Consider the following 17230-nt stretch of genomic DNA (forward strand, 5'->3'; position numbering starts at 1 on the left):
CACACCCCTCTTTACCGAAACTTTCAAATCCTTCAAGTTCCTCAGATGCCGCTTAGTAACTGGAAGCTTCAGGTCCCTCCCAAGTTTTTTTTTTTTTTTTTTAATGGAGGAGTCTGGACACTCGAGAGTTTTGGGTCATGTCATGCTTGAACAACCATCTTCTCTGTTCTCGCTGAGGAAAGGCCCGGTTGGCGCAGTGAAGTCTCCCTTGTACCCTTTTGCAGAAAAAAAAAAAAAAACCAGCCTTGAGGTGCACTTGAACTGACCGACATTCTATCGACTCGTTGTACTGAGGTCAATCAGACTCTGAGATCATGTCGTGTCATTCAACGCAGGACCTCCAAACCAAAGGTTGTTTTGAGGTTTATTACTTGAGCGTGGAGAACTCATGACCCCTAGAAAGGTGGCCAGAATAGAAACGACAGTGACAAGGATCACGTCAAGGCAGTAAAACAAACAACAAAAGACGTCAACATTTCCTGTACCGCTTGTCGTGTGTCCGCAGGACGTCCGAGAAGACGGGAGATACCATCACTGAAATCAGTGTCGTGACGAGGCCGTCACATGAGCAATGATTCACCTGCCTTAATGATGTCGCATCCTGTTTGATAGCTTCGTCTGTAAACAACCAAATGAGACATGCCGGAAATCGGGCGGAGCCTCGGGGTGATTGGTCTTCCTGTTGTTTGCTGCTCCGATACGGGAGCTCCTCTCGCCCTGTCCCCCACCGCCACCCTCCCAGTCAGTGGGCAGTCAGTTTGGTTGCTTCCATCTGATTTACCCTCCCCCGCAACCATCTCCCTGGCGCTCTCTCACTTTCTCCCAGTGTCTCTCATTATCGGATCTGACCTCAGACAGGTGTGTAGCACATTATTGGATCGCCTTTGTAGGGTTTTTTTTTTTCCCGAACGATATTGCTTCAAATCCTCGGAGATGGGATTAATGTGTGATGGGATGCTGGGATACCGACGTCAGAGGCAAGGCTAGCCCTGGGAATGTTCACTTGGCAGTGAGTGACAGCTTGTCATTGTTTTTGTGTGTGATTGGAGGCTAACAGCACTGTGAGTGTTGAAAGTATGACATTGACATTTGTATCCTTTTTTTGTGACATTTTTGATTGTTGGTGTGCTGTACGATTTTTCCAACTTAATGTGCCTTAGTGAAAAGTCCTACATGTGCGGAAATACCCCCTAGTGTGAAAAAAATCGTGATGCATTAAAGCCATTCCCACTTTTCTGCTCCCCCTACAACGAAAAGTCCCCCTGTTGCGCTAACTAACTGAAACATGACAAAGTCAGTCGAATTCTACGCAAAAATGTTGCGTGACCAAGCGCAAAGCAACAAAATGAGCTCATGTCGTCAAGTCCCCAAGTATAGTTTTAGTTGGCTAATTCCACCAAGGCCACTTAAACCGACAATTATGCGGTGCAGACTTTCTTTTTTATTTAAATGCCACCTCTGTCTGCTTGTTTAATTAGACAACTGCCAAAATAACACTTTTTTAAAAAAAAATCTCATTGGCCTAAATGTCCAATTCGGTCGATACTTGAACCTTTTCTCTAAGATACTCGGCGTGTCTTCCCACAATTTGGCTGTGTTCAAAACTAATTTAAATGTGCTTCTCTATGTTTACCTAAAGCACGTGAAAATAAAGGGGCAATTCTGGGACCAATTTGATTGCACACACACACACACACACACGCGTCCCAATTTAGGTGAACTGGGGCAGCGAGCAAATGGAACACACATCAAGGGGGACGGATTTATTGTGGCTGACAGCGGTCGAGACCGTTGTGGCACATTAGAACATTCAACCGCTTCGATAGTCTTGCCATTGACGTAATTGTTCATCGTAAATAGAACATTTTCTTCATGTTCCAAAACAAAAAATATCCAAATCTCTTTTAAGCCTGCCTATGTACGTTCCGATAACTTTCTACTTAACGTGGTTTTTAGCATGAATGTGTATTTTAGTACAAGTCACATGTTTCCCCTCGATGGCAAAAAGTCCCTCGCTCCCTGCTCTGCTGGACTCCTTTTCCTGAAGCGGGGACCCTCGTCCTGCATTTTTAATCTCAGGCCAAACACAGCTTCCTCCACATATCCGCCAATGTATACTCTCAATAGCTCACGCGCATTGAAGCGCACTCTTGCGCGCACACACACACTTTTGTGTGTGTGTGTGTGTGTGTGTGTAGTTCACCAGGATGGTCCCTCAGTTTGCTGGAAATTCCTTTCGGTTCTCTTTTAGCTGAAACTTCTTGGAGGAGGACAGCAAGGCTCCCAAATTCCCGAATTAGTGTTGGGGCTGCAAGCAGGCAGCAAGACTGCCTCGGGGAATAGCATCTGGGAATCTGGAAGCCCCCGTGTAATCCGGGAAGGGGAAAATCGATACAGGACTCAGGCGTTTAATGAATTCCGTAACTGAACCATTAAATGAAGTCCGTATCATTCACAAATGGCTGGATGGAGCACGTTTTCTAATGTCATCTGAAATATTTCAGACGGCGCATGTGAGATTGAAGTAGTTGGCGATGGTTGTCCGGTGTTAAATTTGAAAGGGGGAGCTGAGAGGGCGAAAACGAGAGCGATGAATTAAAGTTGGTGACAACAAAGATCCCTGTCAGTTGAGTGTCTGTGTGCATCTCCGGACTAAAAACGACGTGTGTCTGCAGATGATCCATCTGGCCTGTGACCAGCACAGCGAGGGCCTCCAAGGGAGGGGGGGTGGGGGGGGGGCGAACTGTATATGAATGACCTCCTCAACCTTCCGCCACCCGCAAACTGGTGTCATTAGTCACAGTCTCGCTCATTCTTTCCAGCCGTTCTCCTCGCACTTCCACGCGTCCTATTTTGACTTGTCGATTTTCGCCCGCACGCGTGCGATCTATTTTTTTATTTTTATGTCTTGTTACCTACTCTTAAGCGTTTGCAAGAGGCCGTTTCCCCTTTAAGGCTGGAGTTTACGATGCCATCCAAAAGCAAATACTACGTGTGAGTGCGCGCCAGTAAATGTTGAATAGGCCGTGTGTGTGTGTGTGTGTGTGTGTGTGTGTGTGTGTGTGTGTGTGTGTGTGTGGGTCTGTGTGCGTGTGTGTGTGCGCGTGTGTGAACCCTGTGCACCTCTTTAGTGTTAACGCTGCCCCGGCATGATGAGAAATGAAGTACTTTATTGGCAACAAGCATTTGCCCGCTGTATCCTCACACCACGACACTTTGCGTTGGGGATGAACACTTGCCGTCACCATGGTGACTCCGCGAGAACTTACAGTAAAGTCCAAAAGAGCCCGAGACTCGCTTCTGTCGCTTGTAAATCTCAGTGCATGAAGGCTGTGTTTTTTTCAGCAATTTTTATTTCCTTCTCAGGATTTAATTCAAGTTGATTTGTATCTGCAATGGTCGGCGAGATTGATCCTCGGAACTTATGCCGTCGTGCCATGCGGTAAATCTCGCAAAGGACCGCTGAAACAAATTCACGTCCTAAGTTTCCCAAGGCTTCAACAAAATTCCATCGAAAGTCGTACAAGATCCTGAATAACTGTACTTGAAGCCTTTCAGGGATATCTACAGTACCACTACTAACCCTTACTACAGTAGACAGCCCATCATGTGATCAGGTTACGGAGTGCATGAAAGGGTTCAAATCTAGATGAGATGAACCCCTAACTGATGGGTGCAGTGCTAAAACTTCAATGCCAGGATGGCTTTGAAAGCACGGCTCAATTTGTCTACCCGTTGTTTACGTGTTGTGAAGCTGTGAACCAAAGTGGCTCTCAGGTCGACATCCTTCAGGGGGAGCGCCTACGGGCCATCAGATAAAGCAGACCGCCGCGGCAGTTCTCTGTCATCGGCTGAAGCGAAGTGTTTTCGGACTGTCGCCGCCGTGTATGTTTACCAAAGTTAGAGGTGCTCATTACGTTGGGCGGGGTGGGACGTTTGCATTGGGAGTGAAGCTTGAAGGCCTTTCGCGGGTCAGCGGACCCTCGGGTCATTAAACAGGGGTCGCGCTTCTTGGGGTCCGGAGAATGGTCGAGGCGAGGGGCTTGATTATTGTATTGGTAGGCAGCTGGGGGGTGGCCCCATGCCGCTGGGACTCTCAGTCCTACAGTCTCTTCTCGTCAACCCTTTGGCCCGAAGCTTTTCTTTCCCTTCAAGGAACACATGCAGCTTGTTTTCCTCACCGATAGTGCTGCTGTTGTCCAACTTTTGCTGCCCATTGCAGCACTAGTTATGCCGCTAGCTAGACTTCTAGCATAGCGGCCATATGAACTTTGCTTTTGCCCCTGATGTCACTCAACAGGACCCAGGTCCCTTAAAGGCCCATACAGGGACAGATTTTCACCTATTGAGAGCCCGTTCTGGAGCATATTGTTTGTGTTAGCCTCAAGTAGAAATTACTTAAAACGCTACGTCTCGCATTTTTTCCCTCTCCCTACCCAGCGTTTTTTCCTTTCTGAATTCTGATTGTAATTTCCCCATCGCGGGACAAATAAAGGATATCTTATCTTATCTTATTTGTCCCAAGATGACAGCGGCAGCAAAGGTTTCCTGATTTCCAAGTGAGGTCAAAGGTATGGAAAATGGGAGAAAGAGAAACAAGAGTCCGGTGTCAATGCGGGTCACTTTTTAGCCCCACCCCCTTCGCCCCGAACATTAATGTACATGATGCGTCCGGGCCTCCCCCGATTTTTCTTCCCTGTCATTGTGCCGGTTGAGTTTCCTCTGATCTTGCACACAATGGTGCCCTCCCGACATTGGAGCGAGGAGCTTTTGATTTGAGCTGGACGATTGATCAAGCGCTCCCACACGCCGATACGCAGCATGTAAAATTGCGCAATTTCTGCAAAAGCCTTCCATTCTGATTGCGCATAAAGTCTTGGACGTCGAGAGAAAAGATGAGAGAACTGAAAGGAGAACTCCTTGTCATTTTTGCAGCTTGGGAGTGCAGGGTGGGGAGGAGTCAGGGGGAGGGGAATGAGCCAGCAGGGAAGAAGCAGAGGCCATTCACACACACACGCACACACACACACACAACCTCGCAATCGCATCGAAAGCCACTCGGGAACACTTTTAGACACACTCAGGCGTGCGGTGGATGTGTTGCCACAGAATTGAAGGATGAAGAGCGCCGCGAAGAAGGGGTCCCCCTCGGAACGGCACTGAAGCAAAAGGACACAGTAGCAATTGGCCGTGTATGTATGAGTGAGCTGAGCGCATTTCCAGGAGTGGAGGGCGCACTTTTTGCTCCCGCGGGGGGGTTGGAGAAGGGATTCACTCTGAAATGAAGACTGCGGGTCAGATGAGGCAATTTACTTCTTGGAATACTCGGACTATTTGATGCAGTGGGGGAATCCTTCACTTTGTCCCTTTTGAAAACTTTTTTTTGTCACCATGCCGACCGGTAAGCTCAAAAACACGCCATGCATGCATTTGTAGAAGAAAAATGTTTTCTTCAAACGGCATTGATGATGGCGGCAAAATGACTCCTTGTAGTGTGCCGGGATGACACACAAACATGATTGGTGTGTGTTGCTGGTGTGTTTCTCGTTGGTGGCGTGTGCGCGTGATAGTTGGTCCTCAGTTGACAGCTGTGCGCGAAGTGACTCCGCAGTGTCCAGCCTGCTGTCTGAACGCCGTCCCCTGCGCTTGTTTTCTAACAGAAGGGTGTTAAAAGCAGCGCATTTGCTTTCTTGTAGCTCCCCCCTTGATGGCTCATTTGTGGCTTTCTGGATTTGGATTCCCCATGGTGGGATACTTTTGGATTCATAGGTTTTGAACATCTTCTGTGGTCTACATGGTGTCTTGGTCAAATTATAATTTTTTTTTTTTACTGACGTCATTTGAAAGATCTGACAGTTTCGTTCGATTTAACAGAGTCTGATTGTTTTCTTGCGCAGCTTTTATGGCACACGTCAAGTGTCAGGAAAAGAGTTGGAGGCTACACGGTAGGAATCATTGTGGTCTATTGCAGCCATGACATTTTTTTGTAAGTGAAATTTGTGCAGCCATAGTATTTTAGTTACCAATTTTTACTCTACCTAGTGTTGATTATCTTGGACAAAACAAGCTTAATATGGACAAAGGCAAGTCTGATGTGTGTGATTCAGATTTGTATATGGTTTGAACTCCAGAAACAGATTCGGAATGTATTTATGTTGAAGCGGTCTTTCAAAAAAAATAAAACAAAAAACAAAACAACAATAGTGCGCTTAAAAATCAGGCCCCTGCAACGAGTTTGTAAATAGTGGGGGGGGGGGGTGTCTAAAAGAATGCCTGTAAATGTTAAATAAGGAAATAAGTGGCATTTAGTTCAAGTGATGGTGGGAAAATGCTAGCATGAGTGAGTGTAACCTAGCATGTTCTTGAACCTATTTTTACACAGTATAGCAACAACAGCCACAAATTGCTGTTCACGGGGGTCAGTTGGGTGGGGGGGGGGGCGTTACTTTGATGTGGCTCACTGTCTCACGCTTTGAAGCATCATGAATTTGACCATGAGACTTCATTTAAAAAATCTAAAAAATCTTCATTTAGTTTTCCCAAACTAGTCATCAAATGCACAACAACCGTTTTGTGAGTTTAACAGTTTACGGCTCTGAAAGCCAATACTCGCCGGCTTCCTCTCAGTGGGAGGGTTGGGATGCCTTTCTACAGCCTGTGACCCAAATTAGAGCCTAAAGGGTACCCGAATTGGGGAACGGAGTTGGAGGAGTGGTGGGTGAGGTGGGGGGGGCGGGGGGTAAATACAAATGGCAAAGCAAGGAAGGGGGGGGGCGGTATAATTACTGTTTAGGGCAAACTATTTGGTTCTGAAGTGATGGAGACAATGGCGAGCCCACCATCCATGCCTCTCTCCCACCCAGTCATCCTTTGGAGGGACGTCTGCCCCGTCTACCCTCACCCCTTCACCCCCCCCAGCACATCACATCAGGCAAGCTATTGCATGAGTGGTTGAAGAAAAAGGGTCAAAATAGAGGTCACGTCCCTTTTTGGAATCATTTGTTCTCATCAATCAGTATTCTTTTAAGCGTGTGGAAAATGGCAAAGGTTCGGACGCAGCCGTGAGGTCTTCCACCGGGCTGAAATCCAATCAGGTCAGAGAAAGGGACAAGGGTCGCACGGTTGTGTCCCGAAAGGGTGGCGAGCCCTAAAAATAGGCAGTGTAGTTTTGCGCTGGGATGTTTTCCCACCAGGGCAAGATGCTGCAGATTTCAACCTGCATGTCAAAAAACAGAAGTGAAAATTGTTGGAGGACGGCCCAGGCTGATTAGGGAATTTCTGAGTCATTGCGCTTGTGCATGTTGACCTTTATCATTCACTGCTCGGGGAAAAAAGAAAAATGCAGCCAATTAGCAATAGAAGCTGTGTGTTTTTACTGAAACCAATTTTCATAAGGATGTTAAAACTGCAGCGGTCTATTCACACGTTAGTTTTTTTTTTCTTTCTGCTACTGTATGTTCTAGTGAAACCTCAGTTTTTGTGATTAATTGATATTCGAGAAAAAAAGTTGGTTGCAATTTTGCAACAAGTGGAAATGTCAATCCAAATCATCCGTTCCATGTTAACAAAAAAATATATGTTTAAATAAAAGACAACAGTAGTAATAATAATCCTGTCTGACGCCATAAGTTAGCTCGAATCAATGTTTCAACATCAAACCTGGCCACTATGGTGGCATTTAATGGGATCTTTGAAATCGTCCCCCATCCTCCACAAAAAAAAAAAAAAAAAAGAGAAAGCTGAAAACGTGCAACGGATTGCCTCGTCAGCACAGGTCTTTGTTGGGACAGACGTTGCATTGACCCATTTGGTAAACCCCGCCTCCTGACTACAATCCCACCCTTGGCCTCTCCCACCTCTGCCCTCTCTCCTCTGGATGGCCTCAGCGGCGGCGCGCTGCTGTGAAATCCTGAGTGACACTTTAAGGTCCTTAGCGTCAGTTGCGATCAAGTCTGCATCTCTATCACCGGGGCCGTCCTGTTGATGACATCGCATTTGGACTTTGGAGACTTCGCGAGCTATAAAGGGAGGGATTCCAATTGCTGGATTGTCACAAGTGGGAGAAAGGAAACATGGGAAGAAAAAAAAAGCAAAGGCAGTGGGTGGTGTTTGACCTTCTGTCCACCCCTTACAGCTTCTCATCCTACTTTCATTCTTTGGGGCCTCCTCATCTCCCTTCCTGCACATGTTGAGCATTTTTGCAAGATTACGATATCTTTTCTCATGTGTAATATTTCGACGATGAGCTCAGTTGCCCTAGAAAAGAGAGTACAATGACCACCAAGGTTGAATTAAACATCTGTGGATTTTTTTTTAATAGTGCTTGTCCTCATTAGGTGGCTGGAATCCATCCCGTGATAGGCACGCACTTGTGGCTGACAATGAGGCTCTCCAAAGCATCCAGTTCAGCGCCAGCCACCTCTTGTGCACACACTGGCTGTCACGTTAGACTTTGACTTTCCACACTCACTTTGAACGTCTTCTCTCCATGCTGCGCAACGGCCGACAATGAGGCGTTCTAAATTGTCCACGCCCCACCCCAAAAAAAAAAAATCCCTCCTCCTCACTCATCTCTCTCAGTATAGTGCACACACCCATGGCTGACAATATGGCCGTCTAAAGTGGCTAAGCCGGATGACAATCCGAAGCGATGCATTTTTTTGACTGTCGGCATCGCTAGCTAGCTTAGTGCACATCGCTTTTCGGTTGGATGACCGAAGAAAGGCACTGGAAATTCTTGTATTGTGGGGAAGGGGCAACTCATGCCAGACTCCAAAGTGTGTCACCATTTCTCATGTTCACTCTTGTTTGTTTGGCTTCTTTCTGTGTTGTTTTGTACCGTGTAATATTTAAAGTCAGTTCACCGCGCTCCGTATGAACACCATGTGTGCTCCTTGGTGGTCCGCAGTCAAATGCCCGGAGCGTGTGTATTTTTACACAGTAAAGTGTATGCTTGGAAGAGGCATGGCTCGACCCCATAGGAATGCCCCGTGCTAATGTGGGCACGGCAGTCTTTAAATGATGGAAATAGGGGAGACAAATTGAATGGCAGGAAAAAGCAGAAACCATTTGCCATCGTAGCATTGGATAAAACTAGACACACTAACGGCGTCCATAAATTTTTAACATATTAGCCAAAAAACCGACGTGCCGCCTTTACCTGATGAGCAACCCCCTTTTGATATCTTCTTCATAAAAGATGCCCACCTCCCCGTCATTAAAAAAAAAAAAAAAAGACTAAAGGTGCTCGCAGCCGCTGCCGGCCCCTCCGAGAATAACGAGCGCACTTCAAGTGGCGACGATAAAAGTGTGCCGTTGCGCAGCGAAGTGTGACAAAAGCCGACTGACTGGCGGTGAAGTTAATGGAGGAGTCTGGGCAGCGATGCTGTCTGACATCCCTACTGAAATAGTTGATGACCTAGTGTTGAAAGAATCACAGCAGAGAAGTTGTTTTCTTAATACTCGACATGCTTTTCATTGTGCAGCAACAATAGTCGATTGGATCGAAATGGCCACTGCTGGAATGCGTCAAAACAAAACCGAACTCAAAAGCTTTTTTTTTTTTTTTTTGTCAGCGTTTGCCGCTGTTCTTTTGTTAGTGGAGCACTCTGATCTTCCCTCTGATTGGCTCCAGACAAGCCTGATGTTCAACATATTAAGCTTGGCAAACTTGTCCTCATGATCACCCCCCCCCCCCCCCCCCATCCCTTTTGCTCTGTCTTTGTCAGCTTAAATGAAAAGCAGAGGTTGAAGCCTGGTTTCTGCGCTGGCTTATGATGATTCACACGTTTTCTTGTTTTTTTTTTTTTTCTTCCTTTCTCTTGATTTCTGGCGCAGTGGGGAAAACACCCTGCACACCGCCCGCACACACGCACACAGAGGGGGAAACAGTCCCAACCTGCAATGCTTTGCAGCCTAATTAGAGATCATTTACATAGATCAAGTTGCACGCAGTGTGGAGCAACCGGTAACCTGAGCTTGCTTGTGTTGGCACTCTGTGTGTATGCGTGCGTGTGTGCCTTTCTCTGCATGTGTACACCAGGAAATTCACCCAGGAAACATCCAAGGTGGGTCCCAAACATGAAGCTGGAAGGTGGGAAGAGGGAGGGCTTGGGCAAACACAAGATGGAGCAATCTCGACTCGTGTTTGGGTTTCACTGGGAAAGGAAATGCTTTTGCTGCACTTACCTGACGGAGCTTCGTGTATGCGCGTGTGTGTGCATACCCGTTGCCCCCCTGTATCTGGATAGAATAGCTCATGTGAGGGTCATTATGCTTTTAACTCAGTCTTATCTCCTTGGCAATAATGTAACTGTTTCAGTGAGATACACACACACACACACGCACGCCATAGTTTAAGTGTATAGCTCCCAGTGATAAGCGCCAGCGTCGAATACATTTGATAAAGGGCAAAGGAAATGGCCTGTTACCTATTAATATCACGATTGGTGATAATGCAGGCCTTTGTGCTCTGTGTGTGTGTGTGTGTGTGTGTGTGTGGTCACTCATTTGATTCATGATTATTGTCTGATGTGTAATTTTAAAAAGCCGGTCAGGCCCCGGGAGCACAAACATTTGGACTGACTCTCGCATTGTTGCCAATCACATTTTGATTCGTCCCCCCCCCCCCCTGTTGCTGCAACAAGCAGGACGTGCTGCCAGAGCACGCTTGAAAACGGTGCCGGTGCGCCAGAGAGCCCTCTCGGGTACGTACCAGAAAGGTGAGAGAGTGTGCGCGCAAGCGCTCTTGATTTCTTTTGAGGTTGCGTCCCGTTTCATGTTTCTTTTCTCTTTATTTATTTATTTATTTATTTTTGAAGGCGACTGAGTGATCTCGGTGGCTTTGATGTGAGAAGGCCTCAGACGCTTGGCAGGTAGAGGGCGGCGCAAAGGCGTGTGACTGGAATACTGGACCTGCGGGGTCGTAGGCGAGCCGCAATGCTGAGGAAACGTTGGCGTGATTAATGGTTGATTATTTGGGTCGTTTGTTCGTTAGCCAGCGCACGGTTTTTGAAAGGTTCGGTCAAAAAGTTGTTACATTGTGGCCAAGTGACACATCGTGATTTATCAATCCTTGAGCATCCATTCTGGTTTCCACTCAAAGCTGACCCGTTTACAGAGAAGGACCTCGTAAAACTTCAGCGACAACGTTGGACTTGGGTTAAGGGTTGTTAGCGCGGGGCCGCTCGATCCGATTCGTTCCAAGACTGCTCTCACTTGAGCCGGTCTGACTCTGGCACTCCGGGAGTTAGTGATCCCATCCACCGACATGAGGCCAGGTGCCAGTTTGGCACCGCCCTGATGTGGAAATCGCCGCAAGCACAAACCTTGCCTGTCCTCGAGGAATAGACCGTTCATTCATGACCATCAGCTGTGGGCGCTCGGATTTAGACTGTATCGGAATCCATCTCTCCATCTAAATGCTCTGCATTCCTGTTAATGAGTGTCTTATCTCTCTTGGCAAGGTGGTGACCGTTGGCTCGTCCTGATAGAATTCTTTCAGGCAAACCGTGACGGTTAGCGGTTTTGGCGGCCGGTCAGCTTGGTCGCGGTCCGCCGGTATGCGAGGAATTATGTTTGTAAGCCGATCGCGCCTCTAAAAGACACGAACGCGCTTTTCTTTCGGACTTTCACATTGTGCAATTTCTGAGTTTTCATTCTCATTTTTTTTTTCTCCTCAGACGACTACAGCTATCTGCCCGATGCGTTGCCACCTGTACCCGAAGTGCCGGACTCCGGCTCGGTCCTGAGCTCCGGTGACATCCCCGCCCGTTGCCTCCGCAACCCGGCCTTCCATTACGCCTCCTTGCGCTATTGCTCGGCCCACAGCATGGACTCCTCTCCGGATAGCGCCGAAAGGCCCGTCAGCTACAGCTCCACCTCTTCCTCCGCTTCCTCCCGGGACAGTCACTGCTCACTGGGCAGCCGGTCCACGCTTGTCCACACCCCCCACTCTAACCCCGTGAACTCGGACCAGGACTCCGGGGCGATACGTTTGGAACTGGTTCCCGCCCGGCAGCTGGGCCTCGGCGAGGAGGACCCCAGAGATGACGGAGGGATGGAAACAGGAAGGCAGCCGGGCCGGAAGGGCACCGAACAGACACCGACAGATCACTCGGAACCGGAGCTGGGTCTCGACGGGGGCAGACAGCGGATGGGTGAGGTGCAAGGACCCAGGACGTATGTAGACCGTGTGGTGCAGGAGATACTGGACACCGAAAGAACCTACGTCCAAGACCTGAGAAGCATTGTGGAAGTAAGTAACACATTTACTGTACATCATTTTTTGGGATTTCAACTGCAGAACCTCTCAAGTGTGACGTATTTGAAGGTCGAGGTCGCATGAGTTCAAAATGACGGTTGTAAATATCTCGGTCCAGTATGCGGTTGACTCTGCTCTTCCCAAGAGTGGGCGGGGGGCTTTGAATCAGGTGATGAAAAACACGCATTTGTTTTTTGTTTTTTTGTGCGTCGCCTCACACACGTGACACACAAACACACACATACACACCGCCGCTTGTTAACAGTCGGAAACTTTCATCACAATAGTGTCACCTGTGCTCGCAGCCTTCGGGTTCGGTTGAGTTACACGACACCGGTGCCTTTGTCCTGGAAGAACAGGCGCACATTGAAAACGTGTGCGCACGTACACTGAGCCGAAAACACACACACAAACACGCACGCACTGTACATGCACACGTTTAGACAAATGGGCTATTTTTATTTTTTTTTTTAAGTCTCGCTTCGAGCGGAATGGATCTTGTTTGCCTCCTTTCAGGGATTTGGAGACTTTGGTTTGGATCGTCTGTGGTACTTGGCTCACCTTTCTCGATCCCCTCCTCATTGTTATTGCCCCTTTCTTGCTCTCAAATTTGTTGAACAGATGTGACGCATGTTTTTCATGTCGGTTAACCAGTTCTGATTGAAGTGATAGTGACAGTGAACCTTAAACCCCCTCCACCCCCTAAATCCCCCATGGACAACATCACTCTGGCCTGATTTTCTGACAATATATTGAGTCTGTTTTGACAAAGCTTGGCATTCAAAGGGCCAATTCAGAAGCATTGTTTTCCCAATTCCAACTCGTATTGCGCCAGTAATTCAAAGCGAACGATTATAATGAGTGACGTTGCGCAAACTAAGAGCCACAAATTGACTGCTGACGCGCAACATTTCGTTGTCATCACGTGTCAAACCTATCAAGGGGAAGAAGAACCATCACCGTAATCCCCAAACCGCACCCGGTCGCGAATCTGTTAATCACTCTCCCATGTCTGACAAGACTATCCAATCTGATTTCAAAACCAGTCGGTCCTCCCCAAAACCAAGACGGTTCAACAAGTTGTTTCAAATCAAAACAGGGACCACCAAATCCCAGGAGACTGGATGAGTAAAGGCACTGAAGTTTAGGCGTGACACTTTTGATGGATGTTCCCCCTTCCTACCCCTCCCCATCCTCTTCGGATGCAGAGGTGAGGAAAAGGGGCATCTCGACAGGAGGCTAGGAAAGAAGGATTTAGCTCTGAGATAAGAGTGTCTACAGCAGGTTAAGAAAACACCGAAGAAGGCTCAAGAGCCGCAGTTAATCACCCTCTACCGCCCGCAGACCACCGCCAGTCCACGTTAATGGACCACCCACCCCTTGGACTACCACTTTAGGTGGCAGTCGATTCTTCAGCGGCACTTACTGTCACAATATATGCGCGTTCGGCCTGTCCTGGCCTCTTACATGACGGTTCCAGTGAGGCCAGATCGTATCAGTAGCAACACTAACATCCCCTTATTGATGGCCAAAGCCTGCATTATTGCAACCCCCCCTCTTCCATAATCCCCGAGTCCATGCGGCTTCCTGCGAGCGAAAAGGGTGTGACGGGCTTAAGACAAATATTTACCCAGACTCCCATGGGCTCGGTTTCTCACAGCAGGGTGGTCAGAGCTGTCATACCCTTTCCTGTGAGCAAACTGTCATACGCGCTTGTCGTTTTTAAACTCCTATCACACCGCTTCCACACAAAAAAAAATCGTCTTTTGAGCCGTGCGAGTAGACCTGACATTGTTCAACCTTGAACCGATTCTGATACTACCTCCAAAGTCGGGAACTGCAAAGGTTGTCCCGTCTCCCCAGCGGTGACCGCTTTCAACACAAAAATGACAGGAGATGTTTGTCATTCACACTTTTGTGTTTTAATTTGCATTGTCACTTTCGAAGCGCCAGTAATGCACTGTTATGTTTTATTTGTTGATGTTTAATTCTATATTGTTCGGAGGTTAATATATTTTTAAAATATATATATATATATATATTTTTTTTTAATAAGCAATATTTTTTACCTTTGAAAAAAATCATTTACAAATTCACTATATTACAAAAAATCCCCTCAAACTAATAAAAATGAACAAATCTATTCCCAAAATGAATTAAAATGAACTGAATCAGGAAAGGAAAAAGTTAATTAAAAACTCAACAATGATGACAAACCCAAACTATCATAAACATTTTTTTGTACTGACGCCTGATCAACATTGTGAGGCCTTTTAGACGTTTGGAAGTTTGAAGATGTGGATGTTTACATTGGGAATTGTCAAGAGTAATGACTTCCAACTACAGTGCAGACAGAGTAAAGTGTTTGGATTGGAAACGAGTGTGCATTTGAAGAAGGTTAATGGTTAACTCCAGCGAGCATCAAGTTAGTACATGTTGCATCTGACGCTTTAGCAGGGAGTGTACCTTCAGAGAGGTGCGGGCGTCGGAGCTGCCCATTGTTGAGCTCACTCAGGCCGGAGGTGAACGCGTTGAGTGAGGAGGTCAAGCCGGGTCACGTGCACAACCCCGTGACTAATAGAGCATCACCTTACACATAACCTCTGATAATGAACAAAATCTTCCCATGTCTCCTCCCGACATGAGCCCTGCATTGACTCATACTCTGGATTTGAAGAATGAAAACCTCAAACCAAAATATGACTAGAGTAGCCACATTGTCATTTGAAATGTTTTGTTTTTACTTGGCGGATTGGAAAAGACAAATTAGTTTCGGATGATCACATTTTTAACCGTCATACTTCATTACTAGTAGGAGTAGTCGTAACAAGGAGCTAGCATCAACGTGGTTCATAATTAGAGAGACTGCATACAGTAAATTTTGCTAAAAACATTCTTGAATATCATTACCGTACATTGGTTTGTAATAAGCAGAATAGTGAAGCCGGTTTCGGCGAACCATCTCGGGAATACTCTCACAATGTGTGAACATTAGCATCTACGCTAAAGCTGCTGTTTAAATTAGGAGTGGCTCTTACGCTAACTGAGCTCCATGCTAAAATCATTTGTTTGCGCCAAGAAATGATAAAAACCGACATCACTACCGAAGGTCCATAAACGAACGCAAAAATAATTCAAGGTCTTGATCTGTTAGCATGGCTTTCGGATGCAATGTTGTGAGTTTGCGCTCAAATCTGCACTAAAATTCCTGTCGGGCAGGGCTTGTACAAACTTTACTGCGCACTCGTCGACCTGTAAGGTTTAGGGTGCATTTTCGGTTCATCCTGAAATTTCACTATATCTTATCTTAAGAAGTGTTCTGCTCGCTCTGAACGCAGTAATCAAGGCTGAAGTGAATGCGAAGGCATGACTGACTATAAAACTGGGACAGGTGGATGATTAACATCGAAGATGAGAACTTTTATTGCGTGAATTTATAGATTAGGAATCAGGTGACATTGCATAAGTGATTATCTAGGTTAGATTATGAGGCAGTTAATTATAATGAGTAATGATAAATGAGTACATTTTAATGTGTTTTGAAGATCAGGGCGGGTCAAAATCATGGTTGAAGACATTTATTAGATTTAAAAGAAAACTTGAGGCCATTCGTAGTGTAGTGATTTGCATTTTACCCTCAACTGTATTTCTTTTTGAGACTGGCGAAATAGAAAAATTCAAAACTATATGAAACCCACAGGAAGAACAACAAAATCATCTGTTCCTTCTTCTCTCTGCAGGACTACTTGGAGAGTATCAGCAGCCAGGCTCGGCTGGGTTTGAGCTCAGAGGATAAAGGCTCTCTGTTTGGCAACATCCAGGACATCTACCACTTCAACAGGTGCATCTTTTGCAGAGACACACTTGAGAATTCTCTTACTTTATTGTCTTATGACTCAAGGAGAAAAGACCCTCCAGCATTGTATTCGAGAAGGGAGTCCTGTCAGCGGCGGTTGGTCAGAAAGAGGGTGCTTTGACACCACCCACCACGGACGGTGCTCACCACACTAACTTTCCTTGGAGACAAAAAACCAAAAAAATGTCATGAAAAGAGGTGACTTATCATGAAGTCCCCCCGTCTGTATACTTGCTCTCTGTGACAGTGCCCTAAACAGTTTTTTTGTGCGGTTTGAAAGATAGTTGAGTATCATGGTGGTCTTTGGACAAAACCTTTTTTTTTTTCCTGCCACCCAGTCATTTGTCAGCTGTCGGGCAGCAAAAAAAAGAATCAAAAAGAAATGGGCCAGTTTAAGGAAGCATAAAAGCAGTGACCTCATCTGTTAGTCATGAAACAATAACTTCACCACCGGGGGGTGGTTTTGTGAACCCACAGGAGCTGTGCTTTTGAATTCAAGGAAGTTTCTCAAAGGCGGTTGCCCTTAGTCCGAATTTATTTTCCCAGTGTGACTTGTGAAGTCCAATACAATAGTCAGAAACAATAAACCACAGCATTTTTTAATGAGTCAATCTGTGTGTTTGTGTGATATGGGAACAATTGTCAGGCATGTAAATCAATGTTCTTGTTTTCAGAGATTTGCTTCATGAGCTGGAGAAGTGCAACGCGGACCCCGTGGCCATTGCTGAATGCTTCGTATCGAAGGTAGAAATGATTGTCTGAGTGTTTTTGTTTGTGTTTGTTTGTCAGTGGGAGGGATTATGCAGAGGCGACACAATAATCACTAACAGAAGGGTGGGCAAACTTTTTTGTTGGAGTGCCACAATGGACAAAATGGGCCTAGTCATTTGACTATCAAGTTTGAAAAAAAATAAAAATAAAACGGCAGTGGTGCCTTCAAATACTGTACAAATTGAATTCATTCAAATCATCTTGCCAAACTGAAATGAATCGAAATGCCATTAATCCGTTCCAGCCCCCCCCCCCCAACGTTTTTATAAGGTATTTTTCAACATGAAAATAACATCCATTCATTCAGTGCTGTTCCTTCCTGCGTGTGGAGTTTTACTGCT

At 46.3% G+C, this 17230-nt stretch overlaps 1 protein-coding gene across 2 annotated transcripts in view; it reads left to right on the plus strand.

The window, feature by feature from the left end:
• Nucleotides 1–849: 849 nt before the first annotated feature.
• The window catches only part of LOC147185638 (pleckstrin homology domain-containing family G member 1-like), a 28413-nt gene continuing 12032 nt past the window's right edge, over nt 850–17230 (plus strand). Inside the window, exons 1-4 of one of the 2 annotated variants that reach the window (XM_086104471.1) lie at nt 850–1009; nt 11682–12256; nt 16003–16103; nt 16793–16862. In XM_086104471.1, coding sequence (XP_085960597.1) covers nt 11831–12256; nt 16003–16103; nt 16793–16862 — 597 coding nt within the window. In that variant the 5' untranslated portion in view covers nt 850–1009; nt 11682–11830. Of the gene's footprint in view, nt 1010–5061; nt 5402–11681; nt 12257–16002; nt 16104–16792; nt 16863–17230 lie in introns of those variants that run through there. The other variant, XM_086104470.1, reaches the window with a different exon arrangement.

This window comes from Hippocampus guttulatus, chromosome 23, assembly GCF_054856545.1.
Source record: "Hippocampus guttulatus isolate MCC_2025c chromosome 23, RoL_Hgut_1.0, whole genome shotgun sequence".
NCBI classification, from domain to species: domain Eukaryota; kingdom Metazoa; phylum Chordata; class Actinopteri; order Syngnathiformes; family Syngnathidae; genus Hippocampus; species Hippocampus guttulatus.